Raw genomic sequence first — 27,525 nt, forward strand, 5'->3', positions numbered from 1 at the left:
ACTCAATTTTGAATAAGCTGAAATTTTTTCGAGCAACGACACACAACCAGCTCAAAAAAATTCTGTTTTTTTCTACGTTTTTGGTTACAAAGGTTGATAATTTCAAGTAAATAGATTTCATCAGTGATATCAACTCAACTACAAATTTGACCAAGGAGCTTGATAAGTTTCCAAATCCAGATCAATTTGATTGGCACAGGCATATTGTTGAGAATAACTACTTTCTTTAACCGACTTGACTGAATGGTTCCAGATAAAGGAAAACAATGGTCAAGAGATGCCCTCAACGAGGAAATAATTCAACGAGCTACTCCAAATCAAACTATCAGAACTGAAAAAAAAACTAAGATAAAACTTACCGACAATAATTAAGCTACTGTGAATCGGACCGAGAATAACAGTAGCAATATTTTAATCCAGAGATCGCATATTGTACCCAATTCAACGTCTGGCAGAATTTTATCAAACTGGTCATTACGAAGGTGAAAGATCACAATAAGAATCTTTTCCTATAATTCAAATGTACGTGCAAGCAATGCAATTAAGAACACCGTACACTTCTGCACGAAAAAAAAACGGATCACGCGTGGGCACATGAAACTCAAAATTAAAAAAAAATTGAAACCTCTGGAAAAAAAATGAGTTCAAACTATTTTACAGTCCGAAGTAAAAGAGCAAATAACAACCAATATTTGAATTGCTGCCCACTCAAAATCTTCTGTGATCAAGCGGGAGCACTTAAGCAACTGGAAGAGACCAATTAAGACATTGCAACTGACAGAAAAAAGAGCTAAAAACTTTACAGATGCGTAATCTTTTTCAAACATACAACTACCTAATCAAGGAGGGTCGTGAAAACATTTTCAATTGGAACTGAAAAACAACAAGCCTAAAACAAGCGCATTTACATCAAGCAAAACTGGAAATTTTTGGTCCAATTGTTGATGAGCGTAACCATATGGGATCTAGAGGTCGGCCAGCTTACTAGGATGGCTGTTTTGTCGATAAAAGTTTTCCCTTTGATACTTGACGTTCACAATTATATTCTTCAGCTTTAATAGAGTTTCCATCATGTATCTGATTTTCTTCGTGGGTTAAAACAAACAAAAAATTGGGATTCAAACGATGTATTACTTAGATATGTGATACAATTAAAAATTTCACACGAACGAAGTTTTATTATCAAACGTGTTAATTCTATCAGATTTTTTAGCTTCAAAGTACTTTTTTTAATCTTGATTTTCATTATTCGAAATATTTATTTAGCCTATGACTACTGAGACGACTACAAGACAAAATGGAGAAAAAAAACAAATTTGATACTAAAAAATTGGCTTTATTTAACGCAATTCTCTATGCAAACAATATAAGCAATTAGTTTTTTATTTGCTCTTCCTTCATATGGGCAGGAGTATCTCACTGACGTGATTATTTTGAAAAGAATTTATTTCTTAGCATTAATGAGATTGAATTAGGTTTCTCTTTACAAGGAGTAAAGTGAAATGAATGGCGTTTTACTCCCAATAAACACAAAGAGATCAACGATTCAGTGACACGACAGATACGAAAAGCTCAGTTTTCATGTTAATTCTTCGACCTTCTTACTTTTGAAAAACTTAAGCAAATTGATGAATATGTCATCACAAGATAACCTCAACTCTACACGATAGAACTTTCTGATATCCTTGCTGGACAAACTAATTTAAAACTGGACTGTATAACATATAAAGCATCTGTACCCGTGATAGAAACTTCAGACTCAATCATTATTTTCCATATTCCAACTGACACAAACAAGTGTTTAAACGAGAACGGAAAAAATTATTTGTGATCCTTCTATATTGATAATGAAGTTTATTGAAACTTGAGAACCAAGTTCTAAGTAACGAAAATTGACTAAATCAAGAACTCTCAAAGTCATGAAAAAATTACTGAAAGAAATGGATGTTCTACGGCTCACTGCAATTTTCCTGACAAACAAAGACTTTGGCTTAAATCCATGCTCAAAAAGTTTTCATTGAAAACTAAAACTGACTAATTGATCGTACGACAAATTAAAAAAGTAAAGGTTACAACTGGATCCCATATCACCATTATCATCAATCTACAAAAAGTTTTACTAGATCATTACTCGCTTGAGAATGTGTTTATCTTGAATTAAACAGTTTTCCTAGTTTTGAATGAACTACAACAAATCTCTATGATATTCTAATTCCCAAACTTTAGGATATTCTGATTAAAAATTTTCATACTAATGTACGATTAAAGAAAAAATCAAATCATCTTTTCTAAAGTTTTATCATTTTTGAAAACCAAAAAATCAAAACATAAAAAGCAAATTGTTGGGTGTCTTAACATCACTTCTGTCTTTTATAATGTAAATTTACCGCTACCCAGTCAATATTGACCCCAGGTTTCAAAAAACTTGACAAAATTGAATTGCTAACAAACCTATGCTAGATGGGAGATTATCGATTTATGCAATTGATTTTTGTTCCAATTCCTGAAAAAATGACCAAAAACAGGGCTCAAAATTTTTTTCCCGACAAAATAGCTTTTATTTTGCACCATTTAACAAAATTGACCGGAAAACATTTTCATGAACTAAGCGAGAAGAATATCAAAAAATAATTCGATTTCTTGATATTTTTCAATGATAACTTTCATTTTAATTTTTGATGAAAGTAAGGAGCATGCAAAATTGGGTTTGTTTGTTTTCCCAGACCAGTTAGAGCGATCGAAATAATAGTTTTTTAACAAAAAAAATAACCTGATTAAAGATGTCGACTCCCTGATTTCAATTTTGAAAGGATGTTTGACCTCCAATTCATTTTCAAATTCTCGGGTTTCGAAATTTTTCGAATTGACTGTTTTGTCAATTATTTCAACCGTTTCGAAAAGATTTCTTTTATCAGTTTGAAAATGCTCCGCAAAAAGTTGTTGGTGGCGTTTTATCCTGTTGGCATCGACTCAAATTTGTTCCAAGTTAATTCATATTATTTCCACACGGCTCAAATGCTGCGTAAACTAGAAAATAAGAGTTAAATATCCAGGAAATTGAAGATGTTTGTATATTTCTATCAGGGCAAAGCTCATAATGATCCGACTGCCTCTTAATTGGTATCCAATTGTTGTTGCTGAAGACAATAAAAAAAGACTTCGTTTTTGGTCAATGTCAAATATCAAGTTTCTCAATTATACTTGGAACATTTTTATAGTGCGGGCTGATTTGCTACGCATAATTATTTTGCGTTACTTGAGCGAGATAAGAAATCTTCACAACGCGCATAAATTAGTTTAGATGGTGTCCAAAAGTGGATTGAATAAAAAAAAGTCCATCCAAGCATAAGTTTTACGCATTTCCTCGCAAGTCAAAATGATAACTTTGCATGTTTAAATTTTGAAAACACGAGAAAGCAGAAATGGCTCAAGAGCGTAAAATTGTTTTGCTTCTCGAAAGAAATTGACATCAATAAGTTTTGTTTGGAAGCAGTAAAACAATTCAAAAACAAGTCTGCTCGTAAATGAGAGCAAAGCCCTGAATGTTCCGACTGCCTCTTAACTAGTCTCGAATAATTTTGCTTAAAAAAATTGATTAACTATAAACTTTAAACTTTCAAATCGAATGCAAGTGCTAACATAGGAGAAGAAAAAATATGGCCAAATATAGATATCTTGAGTTGAAATTGGAACAATTGTGGGTGCGGAAAGTTTGCCACGCTCAAGTAATTCGCGCATTGAAACATTGAAGATATTAATCGTGAAGCGTTGCCATCGCCGTTTTTGTCTAGTAAAAGCTCGCTTGGTAATCCAAAGATTTCCGGATCAATTTCCATACGCTTCAACTTTTATAAATTTGGTCGGAATGAGAAAAAAGACTCAAGGCTTACATATTTCTCACTTTCTTCAAAAGTCGGAACAATAAACTTGAACAATTTGATCACAGCAAGTATCAAACATGATTTGATTTGTTGCGATTAACGCAGACTGATTTATGCCGTATTTTTGGGAAATTTAGGAAGTTAGCAGTTGTAATAATTTCTTAAAATAATGTCTGGAAAACTCAACTTCAAATGGCTGATAGGATCAGTGCGGATAAAGGACGATTAACTCAATTGGCAAACAAAATACCAGCAGTGCGAAGTGAACCAATAGAACCACGATCAAAAACTTTTGTTCAATTTTAAGTTTATTAATGGTTGAAGAAAAGTTCCGTTAAGTCAAAATTTTGGCTTTGAGTTTTGTGATTTTGAAACTTCAGATCTTTAGAAATGCTTTTTTTTTACTAGAAGATACAAAAATTTTGTTTAGGCGTGCGCTTTTTTGTTTCACGAACACAAGAGGCTATTTTTTCCGATTTGAGCGTTTGAAAAAAATGCAACTTCACCCGGGAAAGTTTTTAAAACCGCAACCCTCTCCTCGCCCCCCCTTGTTTCGAATTTTTTGCTCAAACTTTTCTAGCAAGTACCTGAAAACGCTTTTTTGACCCGTTTTTTTTAGTACTATGATTGCACGGCGCAGAAACTTTGGTACAGAACTAACTCTTTTTAGTGATTTGAAGAGCTCAGAAAATCAATTTGTCGACCTACAAAAGTCTTTTAAAAAAATCGCATTTTCCCCGAGAAAATATCCTAGATCCGCCCCCTTCTCCCCCTAACAAGCTCACGCTTTATGACCAAAACAAGGCAAAACGAACATAAACCGAAAATGGAAAACGAGAAAACGTGATAGCAAACTTGTGAGATTAAATTGATTATTCGAAACAAATCGGTTAAGTAAATTTATGCATCCTTAACCTGATAAATGCTGAAGGAATTAATCCGCTCGAATGAAACAATAGGGAAAGAATAACAAGGCAAAAATCTTTTGATGTTTCATCTTGAATGACGATTAATTCGGTCTGTTTTAATCAATTTTTGTCGTCGTATTTTCCACCCACGCCAGGGGCATTTTGAGGCTGATTCTCTGAATATACCATCCGTAAATCTGGATTTTATCCATCAAATTGCTATATCGGTTGGTTTTCTGGCATGTAGGCTCAATAAAAGCAAATCGAAGTAGCATAAAATGACTTCCGTGAATTTATAGTTTGAATATGAAAGAAAACAGAAATTTGATGAATGAAGAGTTTGCACAAAAAAAGTTATTATTTTTTAGCGTATCATGAAACTATGAATGAAGGTCTCTTTTTTAGGGGTATTACTCAACCCATTCTGAAGTTCAGGTGCTGATAGCACAGTCTCTTAAAATATCAAATTGATTTTTCTTGTTGAGAAGGGCGAAGAACAGATATTAATCGAAAAAAAAGGGACAAGTTAGGATTTTGAAGTGTGTTGATTCTTCAAAATTATAATACCCCGGTTTGTTTATCTTCATGCCAAAAACAACCTTATCACACAATTTCTATAAAAAACAATGCTTACCATTTAATTTCCAATCAGGAAAAATGTATGACAATCATTTTTTCTATTCAAAAACTTCCGAAATCTTATTTGTTTTAAAGTAATTTTGTCTATATTCATTGCCGTTTTCTGCTGAATGAAGGCCCTTTTGTTTGTCAAAAAATTGACTTCCATTAGCCTGGGAAAACTGCTTGACAATTATTTTTTATTTACGAACAATAAGAAATTGAAAAAATGTTCTTTGTTCTAATTTGAGTTATCTAAACTAGTGTTATGATCAAATAACCGGTTGCCCAAAAAATTGCGCACAAAAATATAAAGTTTTGTCTTTAACGAGGTCACAGTAGTTTTCACCAAACAAATCAAAAGTTGCAAACAATGCTTTTTTTTGAAGTCAAAGTTTTCATCTTTAATTTTTACAAAATCGTTTTTTTTTTGGAATGGAGGTTTCGTAGCCATATACAAAAAAAATATGATTTTTCAATAATAAGTCATTCCTAATACGTAGTTTAATCTGCGGTTCTAATGCTGCTTAACCTATTAGTTTTTTCAATTGTCAAATACTTTGATTGCTGTTTCTGGCCAAAACACAAAAATTTAAAGCAAAAGATAAATTTTTTTTTGTAGGTTATGGAAAAATGCTTTTCATACAAATTCAATATCGAAAAAAAAACGCTTATCATACGATTCTTTTATTTAAAAAAATGAATGCAGAGCATGATATTTTCTTACGATTGTTTTTTTTATGGAATGGCACAGAATTGTATCATCGGCGTTTTTCTATCAATTGAAGTCCTTTGATCCGTCTTTTTTTCAGCATGGGTGGTCGTTCTTGATTTTTTCATAGCTTAATTAATCTTTATTGAAGAGCAAAAAATTAACAATCACTTTGAAACAATACGTGTTTGTCACTTTTCTCAGAGCATTACCCCCGTTCGACTGTTCATGTTCTCCAAAGAGGCAAAAAAGAGAAGCAGGAAAGATTCGAAGCTTCAGCTCTAAATGAAATTAAAAACTGCAAAAGTAGTTAATATGGCTGTGCAAGTAGAGGAAAAAAGTTCGAAATTTTTTTTCTACAATCGTTCACGAGGAAGTTTGAATAACAAAAGCGCACGGTGTTTTTTGTGGAGGTTTTGTTAATAGATAGAACGCTCGTAACATGCCAGGCCAGTTTGATAAAGAAAGTTCTTAATTTGTTGAGATTTCAATCAGATATCAAAACAGATAGCAAACAGATAGTAAAAAAAGAAAACGAAATTAGTGAAAACGTTAAAATTCACCATTTTTCAAATGCGAGCTTCATATGTGAGCTCTTTAAATTGCAAAATGTTTTATTTTTTGTTGAGAACTTAATCCGTGAACTTTCTTTTCAGCTGGGGAATCTAACAACTGAAACCCATCTTAAAAACTACAAAATATTCAGATGTTTTTACATCATTTTTAATTTTTCTTAATCGATTGTGTTAATCGTTTTTACATCATTTTTAATTTTTCTTAATCGATTGTGTTAATAAGTCAACTCTAAAAACAAAACAGGCCAAAAGTCAAACAGGGCGCATTCATATTCAAGTGTTAACATAAATAATTTTAACCAAAAAACTAAATGTTTTGTTCGAATCTTGATAAATTGTTAACCTTATGAACACTCTTCGTCTCAAAAAATAATTAAATTTTGTTTTTCGATAAATTAAGCGCAAAGATCTAATTGAAACGCACTGTGTTTCAAAAGTTTGTAGGCTTGCGTCACCTTCAATCTTATTTTAGTTGTGTTTCTTTTTTTAGCTTAAAATGCTCAATTTTTGTTGTCTTCGTTTTTTTTGCTGAAAACACTTAAGCTCGATTCTTAAGATTGAATGATTCAATGAAAAAATTATTAAAGCCACGTGTTTTTTTTTCGTTTCTTTTTCCAGAAAAACTTTTACAATTTGCTAATGCTGATATAATATTTTGTCGTTTGACTTTTGAGTTCATTTTAACTTCAAACTAACTTTATTTAATAAAAGAGAGGCAAATTATTTTTTGCAAAAACAAATGTATAAGAAGCGTATAAAAAATTTTCAGTTTTAATTTCAAAGAAAGAATATGAATTGTTGTTTTTCCAGTGAAATGAAATATATATATATATATATATATATATATATATATATATATATATATATATATATATATATATTTAGATTGTTTACGTTCATTCTAAAACTTCATTCATTCAGCAAGTTGTACGCTGATATATATGTTTTATTTATTTGTTCAGGCCTCGTTGAGGTTATTGACACATTTTCAGATGTCTGTTGGCTTTGTTTCAACTGTATTTAAAACTATATATTTTAACAAAAATTTATATACTTGTCATTTATAATTTCGGATAAACAGTACATTTTCAACCAAGTCGTATTGGGTGGTAAAAATTGGTAAAAATTGGGTGGTAAAAATTGGAAGATAACTCCAAAGAGAATATTATTTTACCTACAAAAAATAATAATTTTTAAACACACAAATAAAACAACGATTTAATTAAAATTGCAATCCGTTCTAAAATTAAAAAAAAATGTTGAAACAGCAAAACGTGTCTTTGCCAACTGAATTGATTTTTGGCAAAACATTGCAAAAGTTGCTTAAAGTGCGAAAAAATTGTTAAATATATTAATGAAAACTAACCAATTTGGTTGATTCAAACTACGCGACAACCTCTGCGATAATTCCTAACTGATCTGAGCAATTTAGAGTTCTAAGGAGTTTTAAAAAGGTAAAACAACCGAAAATTAAAAATCACGGTTATTGTGGTGCCTGATTACAAAATATGTGTTTCACCTCAAATATTCTAGCTTTCTCGTTGTTTGAAATTAATTAAGAAATCTACAGTGAACTGCTTGACATCAAATTATCTTTTAACTAATTTCGGCTAGATAAAACATTTATTTTGTTATTTTTTTTTAAAATAAAGTTAAGGCGGTAAATTTTTTGAAAATTAGTCTAAAACAACCAGTTGCAATGTAGTCTTATCTTTTTTTATCTTTATCTATCATTATTTTTCTTCGAAAGATTGGGCTGAATAGATCAAAACGCTTTCAAGATTTTGTGATGAATTCGTTTAGCGTGATTAATTTAGTCAACGTTGTTTTATTTTTCTTTTTGAAGGTATTTGAAAAAGCAGTTGATAACTATTTTTTGAACATGATTTTAGCTTAAGATTTAAATAATCACTGTTGCAAAAGCTGCCAGGAGGCCATAATTTTCTTTAAACTCAGTTTTACTGGTTTTATTGTTTCAGTGATCTCCTCAAGCGGTCTTGGAAGGCAAACCAAGGAAGAGTCTTGCAAGATTTGCAAGCAATTACATAATTTTTTGTAAATGCTTAATGCTCCTTTGGAATGCTCAGTGCTTTTTTCCGAAACTCTCAAGCTGATTCTTGAATATTTTAGCTCAAAATGCACATATTATACGTCACTAGTAAAACTTAAGTGTAAAAAAATCATCCGTCTAGGTGTTAGAGATTGAGTTACAAAAATTAGTCTAGGTGGTTAGAGATTGAGTTACACAAATTTTAAAGCAAAAAATTGAACTCTTAGCTTCAGAGAGATCCCTGTTAGATCAACTTATTCGGACTGCATAAGATACTTTTTCATGTTTTTAAAGAAACTTGTCTAGGAATTAACGTCTTGCAAAATTCTTTACATTGTACTCGAATAGGAAAACACAGTTCCTGCAAAACTTTAAAGTCCTTTGCAAATCTCTAGTAAGATTTTTTTCAAAAAATTCAAGATCATCAGTAAACCTGAAGTTTTTAGCTTCTTTCATTTTTTTTCACAACTATTCGAAAGTAAAATTTTTAACCTCCTAAAAACTTGGGCGCCAAGCCTTGATCTACAAATTTGCAGGAACTATTTCAATTTTTATTATTTGTTTTTCAAAATATGATCAAAAACTCAACGTCAAAAAAGCAATAGTCTGTTAGTGTTAATGGAAATGTTAAAAAACTCTACTCGAATATAAATATAATCTACTATAAATATAATCTACTCAAAGAACCCAAAAAAAAGTTAAAAAGCTAAGTGAAAATGATTTTCTGATAAGATACCTAAAACCTTTGAGATATCTTGATGAGGTTTTGTTATTTGTGATCTGATTATATCAAAAAAATTGAAAATCATTGGACGTGTTTTAGGTCAAAATTTAGAGATTTGTTTTCCGACTACAAAAATAGCTTGTACCCTGTGAATTTTGTAACATCCTAGCTCATCGTCGACAATTTGAAATCGTCTGGAAAATTGCAATCACCAAATTGATCAGAGTTGCTTATATGAAAAGTTGCATTATTAACACATATTTTTTGTCTTTTAAACTTTCAAAAAAAACACTGCTTTTTCGTTTTTTGACTTTGTCGTTTTTTTATTGCGTCAGATTCGGAATTTTGGATTTTGTGGGAATTTTTAAGATTTTTTGTAAAAGTTGTAAAATCTGCCATTTTTTTAGAAACTAGTGGTCCAGCGTATTTCAGATGATTTTTGCTCAATAAAAATACAATAATTTTTTCATGTTATTTTGGATTTAAATATTTGACACAATGAAGAAAAATATTGACTTTTTGTATAATGTCCAAAAAAGTCTGAAGCCGCAAGCACGTTTTGGATGTTTTCACATTAAATCTGATCAGAAATCTTTTTATATTTTGAAAAAGATTAATAACAATGTTTGTTTTTAATAATATCAAAAGACGGAAAAAATTTTCGGACAGTAAAATCAACCAAAAATCAATTCCGCATAAAAGTTTCATTTCGAGCAAACGAGCTGAACATACTGCTGGAGTTTGTTATTACGCCGAATAGGTTTTTTTATCCTGTTATCGCGTAATATGTTAAACATAAGTTGATAAATTATTTAAGTCGGAACAAATATTGTTAACACATAACATAGTTAACTATTCAGAAGGCTGAAAAGCTAACTTTCTGCGATTCGTATGGGAAATAAACAGAACTTCGAGAAATGTTGCTGTTGCCCTTTTGGGTTTTCAGTAGCCACTTAAATTATTAGTAACAGTTCATAAGTTTAAAGTTCCGTAATTTGGTGCTGTAGAAACAAATAGATAGCGTTGATATAACTTGAGCCAGGGGATTCATATTATCAAATTCATATTGATACAAGTAAAAGTAAGAACAAACCAAACAATAACAACTGATTGCTCTACACCTCAGCTATTTTTGCGAGAAAAAAATGTTTCTAGTTTAGTTTTTTTTTCTAATGTTCAAGGAATGTGGGTCGGTCGTTCATGTGAGGTAATGATCTGTTTAAACCAGTAGCGGATTTAGGGCGGGTGTGCCGGACGCTTCCCCTCAGGAATTCGACCCCATGTCGACCCAATGGGTCCCCCCTTTGTACGACTTTGAGATATCCATTTTTGGTTTACTTACCTTAAAATTTTTCTAAAGGCGCCTTTGGTGCCAATCTATGCTAATTTTGAAGGGGGAGCGCGCAGAAAATACACAAGTTTTGGTAGAAATTTTCCAAAAAGTGCCTAAAAACGCTTTTTTGTCTTTATAGTCTTCAATTTGGTCAGATTAGGGTCTTTATAGTGGTTTGGGAAAGCTCAGAAAATTAATTTGTTCGGCCTAGAAAAAGAGGTCGGCCAAAATTCTGCTCTAGAATTCTCTACTTTTTGACATTCAGACATCTTTCTAAGCTCGACGCGAATCGCAACTCGACGCACGACTGAGAAAACTAGTAATGAATGTCATAACAATGGACCTTTCTGACGTTTTGTTGTTGTACCCCATTGTCCGCACAAAAATTATTGAATTCTTGAGACGGTCGAAACAGAAAGTGAGCCCTCGACCCAAGAACGAAATTCTGCTCCTCAACTTTGGCTGGAAAAAAATGTTTCAGCGTTTCACCTAAAATTGGAATTCTGTCGACTTTCAAGGGGAAAAACCAGTGACCTAAGCTCTGTAATTTTTTTCCACGATAAATCAGATATACTCCGAGAGTTCTCGCACGATATTGAGTGTGATGCAACTTAAATACACTTTTTAGTCGTGATTGTGATTTAAAAATAATGCACATGATGATACAAATTTAGTTATGAAAAAATATCGATAATCAGAGCATTGTATGCTAGTTGCATCGCAGCCGTCTATAACTCTCAATATTTAAGAATAGATATTTACTTACCAATTTGTTTCGTTTTATCATCGAACAAACTGACAATGTCCAAACCGCCGAAGTCCACTGCAATCCCCTCGTTCGCTTCTGGGCTCGGAGCCGACATCCCCGTTTCCTTTTTAGGAAATTTATTGCTACGTTTATCCATTTTTTGTCACGGATTGTTTAATAACTTTTATTATGATGGGGAAACTACGTGAATTCAATATAAGAAAGTAAAAAGAAGGCTTTTAAATTATTGATGATGGGGAAAATTAAACTGTGAATAAAATTGCCTGCGAAATAAAGGATCTATATAGATAATTATTTGGAAAACAGCTTAAGTCGCACGTTTTTCTGTTTTTAATACCCGTCAATAAACTATTTTGATAGAAATATTGGTAACGGTGTCAAAAATTTAAATAAATTAAACAACCGTAATCGTGGAACAGAGTCTACAAAATAGTTTTTAAGGTGAATGGTGTTTTTTTTGCTTAGCACAAGCTATGCACGGTATGATTGTAAATACATTCCGTTGCCTAATATATGAAAATTTAAGTATCATTAAATTAAATAATGGTATAGCATAACTCACTACTAGTTTTACAAACTTTCTTCAAAAATTATGAAGCCTGCCCTGTAATATTGACAAAGCAGGTAACTTCCTATAACTTAAAAAAATCCGGATTTAATTCGTCTGATCTTAGGGTTATTATTTAGTTGCAGTACCAACTTCGACTGAAAAAATGCAAGTAATTTTAGGAGAAAAAAAGAGGTGTATGCCTTATAGCATCGGTTGCGTGTAAATTCTCAATGAAAAATTGAAAGATATAGTTGCCGGACTGGGGCGGTGATATGTGTTTATCTATCTGGTAAGTACATGACAATATACGCAATATAACCCCGATAAACAATCGATAATTCGGTTGGACAGAAAGCCAAATTAGCTTCGGATGCGCGAGTTATAATACAGTTAAAATAGACCAAAAAATGGTAGAGTTGAATTATGGCAATCAAGATAGAATAAAATATAAGCAGATTCGACTATGGTATGACAAGAATAAAAGATTCGAGGGACCAGTGGTTAGATAATTTCAGTTTTCATAGCTTTGGGGCTAAATTTTGGGACAAATTTGGGCAAAACTGGACGCGATTCGAGCTACACGTCAGATAGTCCGTATCAATCAAAAAGATGGACTGACTATTTAGCACGCAATTGTTCTGTTCAACTTATTCTGAAGGTTTCAATGGTGCTCTAATTGACGTGAATCTAAAAGCGCGTATCTGAAAAATTAGTGGGCAGCGAAATTTGGGTGAAAAATCACCGCGAACCCTGTATGAGAAAGGGTTGGTGTGTAGTACCCCGGTGGGTTGGGAATTATGGGGGCGAGTGGGGGGGGGGGGGGTGTGGGTTAAGTGGTAAAGATTGAAGTGGGTTTAAAGTAGGCACACAGGGTAGAAGTATGCGAGCAGCCTCGAGGCTCAAATTTGGCATGAACAAAAGGCAAGCGGGCAGGAACAAATTTGGGTTCGACAGTTGATAATTGAGTTATAAGCTGGTTATGAATAGTGCACTAATTAGCAGTCGCCTGTAGCAGTCTCTTTAAAAACAATCAAAAGACAATAAAAAATCAATTTCGCCCTCCTCGCTTGATTTTTCCACATCCTACACGAACACTATAACTCATTCCATTTGCGTTTTATAAGGTATGCGATTATTTTGGGGTTCAATTTCTAGCCTATAGACACCTAATCAAGTGAAACTTGTATCGTTAAAATAAGCAGCAGCGATATGCTCTTCACACAAGCAAAAAAAATTGACAAAAAATCCTAGAAAAAAAACAATCTTGATTGCCAAATTACCTAATTGAAATAAGAAATAGATTATTTTACGAGAGGGCGTCGTTGCCTTGATATAAGATGTGCTGTTAGTTTTCTACTTCTTCGAATATTGAAACAAGACTGCTCCACTTCAATTTGGAACGATTGTAAGTGCGGATAGTTTGCAACGCATCAATAATTCGCGTATTGAAACAAGATATCAAAGTATTATTCCAGCCAGCAAAACCGCACTTCAGTCTAGTGCAAGCATACTCGCTTGGCAACCCTAAGATTTCCGGATCGATGCCCATATGCAGTCAACTTTTCTAAAATTGGTCTGAACAAAAAAACCACCCCGGGAACATATATTCCCAACTTTCTTCGAAAGTCTTAACAAAAATAGTTAAATGAGTTTAGACTGCAAGAGGCGCTGCAGCAAATGGAGTGCTATAACTTAGTTGAAATGGTTTCAAAGTGAAATGATTGTTACAATTTGCATTTTTTTCCCAATTATAAAATGACAAAATAAATCCTTCTCTTTGATTTTGCTTCTGTTTGTTTTTCGAAACCCATGAGTAGGTAATAAATAATTTAAGAAACTCTAGGAAATCACTCAATTTTTTATTAATAAACATCAAAACAACTGCTCGCATAGACTCTTAGTGTTCTGACTGCAATTCAACTTTTGGTTTAAAAATGTAGAACCAAACGTCAAAATTGATGCATTTTTTATCCCAGTGTCGAATTATTAGGACGACTTAGCAAGCTTTATTTTGTTTTGAAACATTTTTTTTAAAAAAAAAAGAAAAAATATTTGGTTTTTTTGGTCATCCTTGTCATGAAAAAGTCTCGATCAGAAACGTCAAGAATGGTCGGAGAAAAAACTCCCGAACATGATTATTCTGCTACTTTCCACGAAACTTTCCTAGTTTCATTTCTAATTTAAAGTTTAATTTTATTCCGAGTGGCATCAGTGTTTTTTGCTGATAAAATCAAACAATAATTTTTAAACCAAAATTCGGGAAAACAACAGGTAAGACTGCGTCCAATATCTTGGTTGACATTGTTTTCATATGAAGTAAAATTTGTTGCTGAGTTATGTCGTAGATCATTTTCAAAACTTTTTGTTTGCAATCACTGAACCGCAAAAACTTAATGTGCTTGAAATCGGTTAACATTGTGCTTGTTTTTTTTTCTTCTCGCTTGCAAAACTAAATGATTTCAGATCGTTTGTATGTGTCAACTAAAAAATTTAAAATGGTTATATACAACCTCAATTTATTTCATTTCAAAATTTTCATTTGCCTTCTTTAAAACGAACATTTGGACCACTGATATTTCTGTTTTGAATTGCAAGAACCTTAAATAAGAAGGAAAAAATTCTTTAAAATGGGCAGTGTTTTAAACTTTCTCATGGCCGCTTGAACACAATTATAATGCGCTACAATTTTTTTTTTGGAATTTGGAAAATTAGTTTGTCTCTTTCTGGGTTACGATATTAATCTTCAATTTTTTTGATTTTTTGATACGATGAATTTACACTAGATAATAGATATTAAATAGTTTGAAAACCAAAAATCCGCCAAAAAGATCAGCAAGTCGCTATGAACATTGCACCATTATAATGTTCAAATATCTCAACGCTGACAAAATCGATATTGGGCGAAGCAAACAGCCAACAACAAATAAATAACCCAGTTTTTAGTAGGGAAGAAGAATATATTTTCCTCGGGGATTCTTTTTTCCCCAGCAGCAGCTAATTCGAATGGTGTAAATAATTTAAAGCGACCATTCTGAAAGTGAGAACGTTTCTTTTCAACATCAGAGTTTATATTTTCAACAAAACATTAAAGACAACAAATAAGTTTATCCACGCTACAATGATCAAAAATAGGGGGTAAGATTAAAAACAAAAACACCTTATACAATACATAATAGCCATTTTTTTTGTATATATAACCTTTAATGATTGTTGGAGGCAGAAATTAAACCCAAAAATGAACTCGTTTATGCCGATCAAAACCTCCTGCGAATTCAGCCAACTGATGTTTTATGGCGGGAATCGGAATGTATTTCAGGAATAAAATGCACTAAGAAATCAAAACAAGGAACGGTACAATGGGCTAAAGTGGCGTTTTGGCTCTATAATTGCTTGTAGTATATTATGTTTAATGAATCAGACAGTCAAAATAGGTAGGTGTACATTAAAAATCAGGGTTAAAATAACAATAAATGATTTCAACTGTAGTTGACGACTTCGCAAATTTTGTTCACCCGTGAAATTTGGTCTATAATTGCGGTGGACAGATGAAATGGTATGAAGTTTTTAAATTTCAGACGGACCTCGGAGACAAAATGGGAATTTTGGCATGAAATTAAATTAATTGAAAGTAAATCAGCGTGATATTTTTCGGTCCCATTATTTTGGCCGAATCTCCCTAACGACGGGCGAAATTTAGTTTGAACCCGGGCCCTTGTAGACTCCGGGGCTCCTAATAATGAAGCTACTTTTGACTGCTGCGAGGCTTTTTGGCATTCGATTTAAAACAGTTGTCCCAGTCAAAAAGAAGGAGAAACTAACTGATTCAATTTATATTTTAAGGAGACATGCACTGATATTCAACGCAGGACAGCGATAGTTTTTTATAATCTCATCAATTAATAATCAAACGAATTACTTTTACTTTATCCTCAAAGAACCAAAAACAAATTGACGACATTGTGAAGAAAAAAAAGAAAAAACATCTTGACAGATCTAAATACCAGTAAGCTCGCTTTAAAACTGAAGCTGCGTTCTCATTCAACTATCGCAAAAATGGGACTTAGGAAACAAGGCAAAGTTTCATGTTATTCAAATTTGTCATAAAAAAGATAAAACGGGAAAAGAGGTCGCTTTGAGTATGTAATTCTGCACAAAATAAACAAACAAAAATTACATTCGGGATAAAAAAAGCAGACTTTTATGACATGAATGATAACAGATAAGTCATTTCCGGCCGGGGCAAAAGTGAAAGAAATCCAGTCAAAATTGGGACGTATGAAAATATGAAAAGAAAAGTTGACGTTGTATTGACCGATTTGAAACAAGGCATTTTTTAAAGCATGGTTTATTTTACCGTAAGCATGCACCTATCCTATCAAATAGTTTTATCTTTCAGAATGAAATGAATACGAAACTGAAAATTAGAAGAAAAAAAGAAAAAACTCTCGATAGTTTCAAGAAAAAGGCTTGGGAATGAAAAACAGTTTGAGAATAATTTTCAAAGTGGTTCAAATGCTTCACGAAATAAAATTTCCAAGGTCAACTGATCTTTTAGCTAATCCATTCAAAGTATTTTTCATATATGTATGTTGTTATTTGACTTTTCCACTGATTTTTGTCTTCTGATAAAAATTGTTCTCTATGTTTTTTTTCTTTCATTTGTGATTTCTTTCTTTTCTTTATTCTTTCATTTTTTCTAAAGATTTATTAGATTCTGCAAAATTTTTGACACCAAGATTGAGCAACATAAGATGGGTGATAAATTTAGATGTGGCAATCAACCACTGGTATGATAAAAAAAAAAGATCACTTGACTAAATAGAACTGCACAGTGAAAATACTTTTATCCCATACAACTACGACGCCAAACTGTGCACTAGATGTGAGAGATAAGGCTTCAAACATGTTTTAAAATGTCAAAAACATTTTTAAAATTTCTGTGGGTTAAGAGCACAAATACCTGAAAGGTAAGTTTTGTCGTCACAAGAACTTTTACCGATTCTGCGACGAGATAGTTGTCCCGGACATAGCAAATGTAAGTGATCTCCGCAAACTGTATGCGGATTCGGCAAATTTGGATAATTTGAAGTGTTTTAGAGCGATTTAATGTTTAGGCTATTTGTTCGCGGAATCCAAAACAGCAAAGAAAACCAAAGAAAGTTAGCATTGTTACTATCGTGTTTTCAGCGGTAGGGCAACAATTCTAACATGCGACAATTCGTAACATGCGACAATTCGTAACAAGCGACAATTTGTAACAAGGCGTTGGTAAGTAGAATACGCTTGCTCCGCTGCGCTTACATTCGGCGCGAGAGGAAAATTGATCAAAAATAAGCGTTTGCCACTTAATATAATCTTACGAATAGTCGCTTGTTACGAATCGTCGCCTGTTACGAATTTTCGCCTGTTACGAATTGTCTCTTCATGTTTTTCAGCCTGTTGCGGAATCCGCTTACAATTCTCATAACGCTCAAAATGGCTTCGTAATTGAGTTCATAGCCGATGTAAATATGAATGTGTGATCGGCACCGGATGACTAATACTACAATAATAAACGACAAGAGTGCCAAAATTGAATAAGTGTTTAGGAAATACGCAAATTTATTTATAACCAAGGTTGAAGAAAAAATATATAAAAAGTCTAGGAGTCAAATAGAAAAAAAAAAGAAAAAATTGCAATTCAAAAAATATAAATTTCAATAAAAGCATCATGGAATCAAGTAAAACAAACATTTTACCAAAAATTGACTTCCTCAATTACAAGTTTTGGACTTTTTTGGTTCAAAAACGCTTTTAATCAGTCTTTGAACGGTTGGCTGTTTAGAATATATATTTTTGTAATAATAACACATCTTGAGCTAAAACGAGGTCAAATTATAAACTAAGAAAAGTCTTAGTCTTTTTTGGTTCAAAAAAGTTTTTAATCAGTGTTGGAACGATTGGCTGTTTAGAATATATTTTTTTGTAATAACTAACACATCGTTGACTAAAACAAAGCCAAACTATGAACTAAGAAAAGTTTCAGTCTTTTTTGGTTCAAAAACGCTTTTAATCAGTCTTTGAACGATTGGCTGTTTAGAGTTTATGTTTTTTTTGTAATAACTGACACACCATAACCTAAAACGAGGCCAAATTATGAACTAGGAAAAGTCTGAACTAGGAAAAGTCTTAGTCTTTTTTGGTTCAAAAAAGTTTTTAATCAGTGTTTGAATGATTGGCTGTTTAGATTATCTTTTTGTTTGTAATAACTGATCCTTCGTGAGAAAATACTAGAATTTAAAACTCTTTCTTTTTTGTGAGCAATCAGAATACTAAAATTTCAGCTTTAAAACCACCTTTACATCCCGTGTAGTTTAATAAGTTCTGAAATTAGAAAAGCATCAAAATAAGTCAGCGGAAACTAAAGTAGCTATCATCGAGACAGTGAAAATAAAAAAAAATCGATTGATCAATCTCCCACTATTCACCTATTCTAGCTCTCCCCAAGCAAAAACAATAAAACGCTTCAAAAACGTTATCAAACGCAACCAAACACTTTCTGTTATCATAACACGTAGTCAATTGACAGACCTAATTATTTTCCAATGAGTACCGAGACAAATTTTTGAAAGAAAAAACCTATATTAAAAATGCCAATTTCTGTTTGGGCGGCAATCGCCCCGATGAAAGCAAGTTACCAAGTTTGTTTCACTTATTTTGATTCTGAATACTTGTTGCTCTAACTTTGATTCAAAAGCCACTCTTAAGTGATTTCTTTTTCGCCCTGAAAGTATTTTTGTTCGAGTTCTGATAATTGTTAGCTTTGGTATTCCACATTCGTTGGACAATCTGGTTCAATTTTTAAAATGTTTAAATTGATTACATACTTGCTTTAAGCTTCAAAAATAGGATTGCATTTTCAAGCATTTATTTAGGAGAGAAGTTAGTAGCATATAAATCAACAAAGAACTACATTCGATTGAAGACTCAACAAGTTCATATTATATAGCTTACCGACGCGTGGCCCTGAAAAATGGAGGACAAAAAATCAATTTCATTGAAACATGCATTCATATGGTCCTAAGAGTAATTATTTCACAAAATAGCTAAATTTCTCTGTATTTAGTTCTTCTAAGCGAAAAAATATTTGATTGAACGTGATGATATTTGATGTTTTGTTTTCAATGTTCAAAATTCATTTACCGCTTCGGGCGACACGAAAATTCCACAACTCACTAAAAAATTTACGGCGTATCAAAATTGGAACCCCGAGAGCGGGAAAAGCAAAGGAAAACAAAAATTACGACGAAGTCAATGTAAACTATTGAAGTTTTTTTTCCTTCTTTATCATTTATCTAAGAGTTATTAGTGATGATTGTTCTCATTTTCAATCAAATTACTCGTGTGTCCTGCTTCAGTGTTCATTGACAATTTTTGTATTTTTATGTCTTCAAACAAAACAACTTCTGTCTCCTTATTTTATTTCAACAAATGAATGGTTATACCGTAAAAATTTCGTTTTTGTATAAAAAAGCAAGTGTTATAATGTTAGATGAGTTATTTTTCCTTAAGATTTAAAATCTAGAAAAGCGCGGAGTAACCATACCAGACTTTTCAGGAGAAACTTTTCTCTGACCGCTGAATTTCCCGTGTTTTCTATTTTTTTAGCAGGCAAAAAATTGGCTGCATCAACGCAAGTGGCATTCAATACTGATTAAAAATCTCAAATGGGTTTTTTCCGTTTTTTTTTCCAGTGATGAGCAAATCAAATTTGCTCATCAGAAAAACGCAGGAAAACTGTCAGTGTAGTTTATTTTAGACTATATTTTAGACTAAGGGTTAAATTCATGTCCATCTTTTAAATTTATAAATTATAATCAATTTTTATTTTCAAGAATTAAGACAGTTGCTTTTTTTGAACAACAATCTAAAGCACTTTCAAAAACACCTACTAAAGAACACTTAAAGAACTCACACAAAACCCTTCCTAAGAGATTGCTACTAAAGCCTGTAACAATTAATTTTACGGTATTTTTATTTACAGAGCCCGGACATAGCTAAGACATCTCAAAACATTGGCTCAACAGACCGGAGCAAACAACATGCATTTCAATCAAACAAAAATTTGTGATTTAAATTCATATTGCATTTAGAAAAAAAACACAAAACATTTTTGATTACGATAATGAAAAATACTGCTTGTATGAGGGCAAATATTCCATTTTTCTGGCAGCCATCTTTTGTCTATTATTTAATCTCTGTTTTAAAGAAATGATGAATCTTATGAGAAGAAAGTTAAAAATTTTGCAGATATTTTTTGATTTAATATATGCAAAAAAAAGAGATAACGTACCGCGTTAATTGTAACAATTTCTCAAATTACTAACTTTTAAAGTTCATTCATTTTTATTTTCGAAAAAATTTCTTCAAAAAACGAAATATATCCGAAGAAACCCCACCGAGCACAAGCCTTCCGTAAGGTCTTAGAAGGTTGAACATTAGTTGAATACAAAAAAAAAATTAACAAATTTTGATCAAAACCAGTTCAACTAGGTGAAATGAAAAACTTAAAAAATTAATTTTGGATATCACAAGCTTAAAACACAAGCTATCAGTCAAATTTTATATCCTACAAGTTTTTTGGTAATCCAAATTCCTCTAAATTAAACAAGACTGCTCGTATCAGGGCGAAGCCCTGAATGTTCCGACTGCCTTTTAAGGTTTATTGAGCAGCAGTAATACATGAAAAAATCTAATGAAATAAAATAAAATGAATTTTTTTTCTTCTAAAATTTGAACTTTTTTTTAATAAAAATCATCCCCCCACACGCCATATAAAGTACAAAAAGATAGATTTCGTTCCTTGTAACAAATCAATTATGGCAAATAAGCTTCGTTCAACCAATTTGGAACAATTTATAAGACGGATTAAATCTTCGCTTACGCGTTAATAGCGCGAATTATATTGCGCGTTAATTGTCCCAAATTGGTCAAAATGGCCAAAATGGCAATCTGTAAACCCTCAAAATTTTACGAAAAATAATCACAGGTGAAATATCTTTTCAAATTTACGCTCAAAACAACAATACCTTTTGAATGATATCAAAAATCCGTCAAAAATGGCTAGTTAAAAAGTCGAAATTTGTCTGAAGAAAAAAAAACCCACCCCGAGCACAATTATTCCGTTACTTTCGTATCGAAAGTCGGAACAATAAGAATTAAATTGGCTGCATCAATTTAAATATGAAATAGAAAATTGACATTGTCACGTTAAATGTTAAAATTTTGCATCATGCGTTTTGTTATACAGCAAACTAGCTAAAAAACTAAAAATCGGTCACCGTCGAAATTATTTTTTTTTCATTTCGTTTTGTTTTTTGAACTATTTTTAAGTTTATTCAAAAACATTACAGGCGTGATCTTATGCTAAAAAAAATTAAAATTGGCAAGAGATGCTTTATTGAAAAAATCAATAAGAAGAAGCAAATTTTTCATTAGTATTTTGAGCTTGTGGATAATAAAATTTTTATGACGCACAAAATTTGGTTTTGAATATGAAATAGGCAGAGTAAAACTATTTTGCATACTCATATAACGAATGAGCTCCATGTAATGAACACATAAAAAAGTAAAAATTCTGAAAATTGTTTTGTAAGGTAACACTGATTGTAAGCAAATGTGGCTTTCATGGAAATAAATCAATAAATAAGATTTTTTTGAAAGCTTTATTAATGGCCGAAGCTGCATCAAAAACCATACATCACTGTAAATTTATAAGTGCTATTGTCCAAAAAGATGAATCCTTCTTTCAAACGTTTTGAGTTCCATAACAGCAATAAAAAATGAATTATTTGAAAATTGGGAAATTGGACATACATGTCTGTTTTAAATGTTTAACTAACTGACATATTTATTTTCAAACTGAGCAAATCAGTCGGCGTGACTTTTTAACGCAGGCAACATTTGGCGAAATTATAAGTCAAAAAGTTTGAACTTGACAAAATTTGTTGAAAATATTACAAGTGCGTAACATATATAGTATATAAATTCCAAGGAGTTAAGAAATTGTTTATTAAATAAAAACCCTGTTATCCTGAGTTTCAACAAGTAATACGGTGAAAACACATAACAGTTTCCATGTGTGGATTTGCGAAATTCCGCATAATTTCAAATAGGACAGAAATTGATTTAAATCGTGCCCGTGGATTCTTTCTGAAGGTAATTGGGAAACTTAGATGGTTATCAAAAATCAAACGGGAAATGAATATTTAGCCAATAAATTCCCATTATATGAAAAACTCCTTATAGGAACTTCTGAGATCTTTTCGTTTTCTCTTTTTCTAGCTTTTTCTTGATAGTCCGAAAGATATTTTTTGTTCAAATAGCAAAATCAGAGAATAAAGAAAGAAAGATTTTTTTTACGTTCTACAACCTCATATTTCCGTTTATTTGTAACTTTTGAAAGTGTTACAAACAGAAAGTGGAAAAAATGGAGGAAAATCACTGACGCAGAACTTAAAAAAAGGTCGATCGTCTAATACCGGGCGAGAATGGGAGGTTAGTATGTAACTTAATAATAAAATATGCTTTAAGTGGAAAATATGGTGTAACTTTTATTATAACTGAACTAGTGAATGACGTTAAATGTCTGGGAAGAGAGGCATTCCTTGATTCTGCTCGTACTAACTTTTGGGTAACACATAGCCTGCCTCTGAATAAGTTAACGTCTAGATAAAATAAAATGTTGATTAGCAGGTAGTTTTGTTGTTTGCTTGTTGTGAGCCGGCCGTTAAGGTCTCCAAACTTTGATTTCCGGCCCAAACAAAAACCGACCGAGCCATTAGCCTGCAAATTCTTGGAAACATCATGTGAAAAATTTCTGCTACACAAAATTCTGGGTCGGAAAGAACCGATTGTTTGAGGGGGCATCCCATTGCTCCTAGTTCCGACAATGCCTACGCTAAGTATTTGTATCAATTATCATTAAACTGGAAACTTTCATAGGGAATTTAAATAATTAAATCGTGATAAATGGTACTTATCAATTTTTAACTTCGTACATTTTTAGATCGACAATTAGGAACAGCAAATGATAGTTTTCAGTTCTAATTAAATGGTGATTGAAAAGCTACATAGGCAAAAAAGTTTTCATTTTCAGCATTTTTCATTTTTGTTCAACATTATTGTGATTCCGAAAGAATTGTTTTAGGTTAAATGAAACATCGGGCTAATGAATTTATTTGAATTGAGTGGCCATATGTGGATTTCATGTTGTGCCTTCTTGTGAGCCATGACACAGTTTGAAGTATACGATACGGAATAGAAACAAACAAAAAGTATTTCATAACAAATCCACTTCAGAAACAGAATATCCACGTGAACATTTGAAATATAGAAAGTTTTCAATCGGTAAAATTATTTTCTGTTCGAAATATCTTCATTCAAGGTTGAGCGAGTGTCGTTGCGAATCATCTTTTTTGGCCGAAAAACATTTTTTTTTTTCAAAAAAATTTGATCTTGTATGAGTTTATCTAATAATACTTTTTTGAACTGCTAAAAAAAAACTTTTCTGCCCATAAGAAAAAAGCTACAAATTCAGGTTTATTAATGCATAGAAGAAAAAAAATTGGAAACAAACAATGAGTGGCGAAAACATTGAAAAAAATAAGTACATTAAAAAGCAATTTCAGATTTTTTGAATTTGAATCCCCCACCCCTTTTCTGAATTATGCAAACTATAAATAACAGAAGGAAAAATAAATTACAGGTGGAAGAGCTAACGGATCTTCTTATAAGTCATAAAATAACAGCTTGTTGTTCAGCCTTCTCAGCGGGATGATTGATTAAATGCATTTCACAGACAGTAAAATCTGTCAAGGTTCATTCAAAATTAAAAGCGAAAACCAAAAATCCAGAGTTCAAGAAATGACCCAATCAACGGGACAATCTTCCAGCTGTTTCCTGTCATAAACATGGAACAATCTCGCCTAATGCTTTGTTTATAAAGATAGATAAATATCTTCTGGATAGACTTAGACCCCTAAAAAGTACCCGGAAATAACACTACAAAATCCAAATTCAAAAGCCCTTGCTACCTGTCTTTCTGAGTCCATTACTGGATCCATCCCTGCAGCCAGGCCCGGTCAGTGGAAAACCAGGACAAGAATTGCCCCGGCTTTCCTGGATCGGTCCAAGAGTCTAGGGATGGTTTTCAAAAACAGCAATTTCAATTAAAGAAAAATCAAAATCTACTAAGTCGATCTCAAAATTTTAAAAAATTAATAACTCTCCGCTAAGAAAAAGTAGCCAGACATTCTATCTACCATGAGAAACTTCTTTTAAATTCCAATCTATATCTCAAAATAAAAAACACGAGGCATGAACTATGAGTTTATTAGAGGTCGAGAAAAAATTAAATTTCATGAAACAAAAAAAAATAAACAAAACAAAAATAAATCGTTGGAACTTGATTCCGTATAAATTGATTTGCAATGTTTGAAGTAAATTTTTGCTTCAAAGTTAGATGCAAACCAATTAAATTGATGAGAAATTTTTTTTATTTCTGTAATTTTAGTAATTTCTGTAAATCTAGTAATTATTTTGTTTTTGTTTTTCTGGATTACCTGAAATTCCTGGAAAGGTTCCCAGCAGGTTTGCAGGCCTGGCTTTCAAATGTTTTTTATTTCCATGAAAACCACTCCGATATCTCGATATTGCTTCTTGATGTGTTATTATGAGAAATTCTGATTGAAAAAAAAAACAATTTTTTCAACAATTGTCAGAAAAAAGTCTTTAGCTGTCTGCCAGGGTTCATAAACGGATTCTTCCAGGAACTCCAGGATTGCCCTGGACCTTTCAAGTTTCTGGAAGGAAATCTAAGGTTTTTTCCTGGCTAGGCAACCAGGGAGGCTACAACAGACTGAGTAGGCCATGTCCCAATTTTGGGAAAAATTGTTCACATGGTTAAAAGCTTTTTAGTTAAGCTAATTGGAATTTTGCATTTTGACTTTGCTGTTTAATTTTCTTAATCATTTTCAGCGGAGGATGGGTGGGGGGAATGGTTCAAATGGTTAGTTTAGGGGGGATTTTTTCCTTGGGCCGAAATGATTTCTTTCATGGTATTATATTGTACTTAGAACAGAAGTTTTTAATGTTGGCATGTTTTCTAAAGTAACAATTTTAGTTTTTTCAGATGCGATTTCAATAACTTATAAAAGTTGACTTACGAATTTGAATTTGTATTGGTTTCTAATCTTGGTTTTTATATGACCATCAAGTCAAAAAAGCGTAACCCCCCCCTATGGTAGCAAGCAAAAACTTGCCACCCCTATAAAATTATTCAATGGCTAAGCATATGAGAATTTTCGCGTCCAGACAATTCGGCCACAGACAATTCAGCCGATTTGAAATTCAGACAATTCAGCCAAAACTATGCAGACAATTCAGCCAAAGACAATTCAGCCAATAATTGTGACCGCCGCAGTCGCGCCAACGTGTTGCGAGCTTGCCACCAAAGGGTAGGAATCTATACGAAATTTAGAGCCGGTTATCGCCGCAAAGCGGCGACGCGCGCGTAGCGCGCCCACCGGCGACCTTAAACCGAGAAATAAATCCAATTCCAATTTTTTTATTCCGAATCTAGCGTTTTGTAAAACTGGCTGAATTGTCTCAGGCTGAATTGTCTTTATATTTCTGGCTGAATTGTCTGAATTTCAAATTGGCTGAATTGTCTTTGGCCGAATTGTCTGTGCGCCGATTTCAACATTCTAAAATAAAAACTGCTGTGGTTTTCTCAGTATGAAGTATGAATCTTTTTGGTACTTTTTAAGAAATCCATTTTTGGCCGACCGACCCTAAAATTTTTCTAAAGGCGCCTTTGGCGCCAATATATACTAGTTTTGAGGGGGGGGGGGGGGGGGGGGCGCGCGCCAAAAAATTGCGTTTTTTTGTCAAAATTTTCCAAAAAGTGCCCAAAAACTGCTTTGGGAGAGCTCGGAAAATAAATCTGACCGACCTAAAAAAAAAAAAAAGTCGTCAAAATTTTCGAAATTTTTTTGAAAATCGGCCCCCCCCCCTCGAGAAAATCCTAGATCCGCCCCTGATTGTATTTAAAAGATTTAGCATTAATTATTGCAGATTTAGCATTTACTAAAACATTATTTGGACCAAGTTTTGTTCTTAATTGTTTCGACTTTCGAAAAAAATTTCTGAAGATTTATACTTGAGGTGGTTTTCATTTTCATACAGTTTTTGACTTTAAACTAACCGTTTTTGATTGAAAGCTATCATTTTCCTGAGCTCCAATTTAAAATTATAACTCAAGGTTGATTACTTTTTGTAGAATTATGGGGGTTTGAAAGTTTTTAACTTGGCCCGTTTGGGATAATTCTTATCCGTTTATTTGCGTTCATTTGCGTTCTTATAACTCGCGTAAGAGGCGGGTTAATGGGTTCAAAATTGCATAGAGGCAATTCATTTTGTTTTACTATTAAAAAATTAGACTCTAATTACATCATTGTGTAGTTTAAATTATTGTGAGAGGGATCAAATTGAATAAGCACTGTATTCATTAGGAAAAAAATAAACTGTTCAAAATTTTTTGAAAATTAGTTGGACTCAAATCACAGTCGGAACATTCAGGGCTTAGCCTTTATATACGAGCAGTCTTGTTAATCATTCAAAATTTTATATTTTTTATGGAAAAAAAATGTTCTTTTTCATTCACGTTTTTCCTTAGTATCAAGTGAGGGCTGGAGGTAAGAAAAACAAGCAGCGATTTCACAGTTTCGAAATTCATAGCTTTTTAAATTATTTTTAATTTTATCCGAGAAAAGTCGGATAGCAAGAGCAGTCGATATGTTTTCAACTTAATGTTCTAATTCAATAAAACTATCAGAACGATGTTTATTTTTAATAGTTTTTATTGCTGAATATTCCAAACTTTTTCTAAGCATTACGAGGCCAAACAGTGTTTTTTTTGGGAATTGTACGCGGATTCTGCAACAAGGACGCCATCTTTGTTCTTCTTTTGTTCTTTCTGTTTTCTTTGATTGTTCCGACAAAATCTTAGCGTATTTAAAGACTTGTCTCTAGGTTCCAGAGAATTACACACAAAAAATTGTGCGCTTATCTAGTGCACAGTTTGACCTCATTGTGAAATTGTAAGTTGCTTTATTATGGACGCGCTACCAATAGGCTGAAAATAGGAAAAAAGTTTTTTTTAACACATTATTAAAAAAAAATTGCGTTACACAAAACAGTATTTGAGTTGCGAAAAAAGTTCATATCAATTCAAACAAAAAGTTAAATCATTTTAAATTTTTAGTACTAAGATGATCAGAAACTTAGAAAATAAACTAGAAAATTAGATACCAGGTTATAAAAGCGTTTAACGACTTTCATTGATAATCTAATTGTAACCACTTT

At 32.4% G+C, this 27,525-nt stretch overlaps 1 protein-coding gene across 1 annotated transcript in view; it reads right to left on the reverse strand.

Moving 5' to 3' along the window:
* The window catches only part of LOC134853899 (uncharacterized), a gene marked incomplete in the record, with an annotated part of 183,882 nt that extends 171,054 nt beyond the window's left edge, over window positions 1-12,828 (reverse strand). The window contains 1 exon segment of the mRNA XM_063869861.1: window positions 11,568-12,828. Within this exon segment, the coding sequence (XP_063725931.1) occupies window positions 11,568-11,706 (139 nt within the window).
* Window positions 12,829-27,525: the final 14,697 nt, after the last annotated feature.

Source organism: Symsagittifera roscoffensis, chromosome 9, assembly GCF_963678635.1.
Source record: "Symsagittifera roscoffensis chromosome 9, txSymRosc1.1, whole genome shotgun sequence".
Taxonomy (NCBI): domain Eukaryota; kingdom Metazoa; phylum Xenacoelomorpha; order Acoela; family Convolutidae; genus Symsagittifera; species Symsagittifera roscoffensis.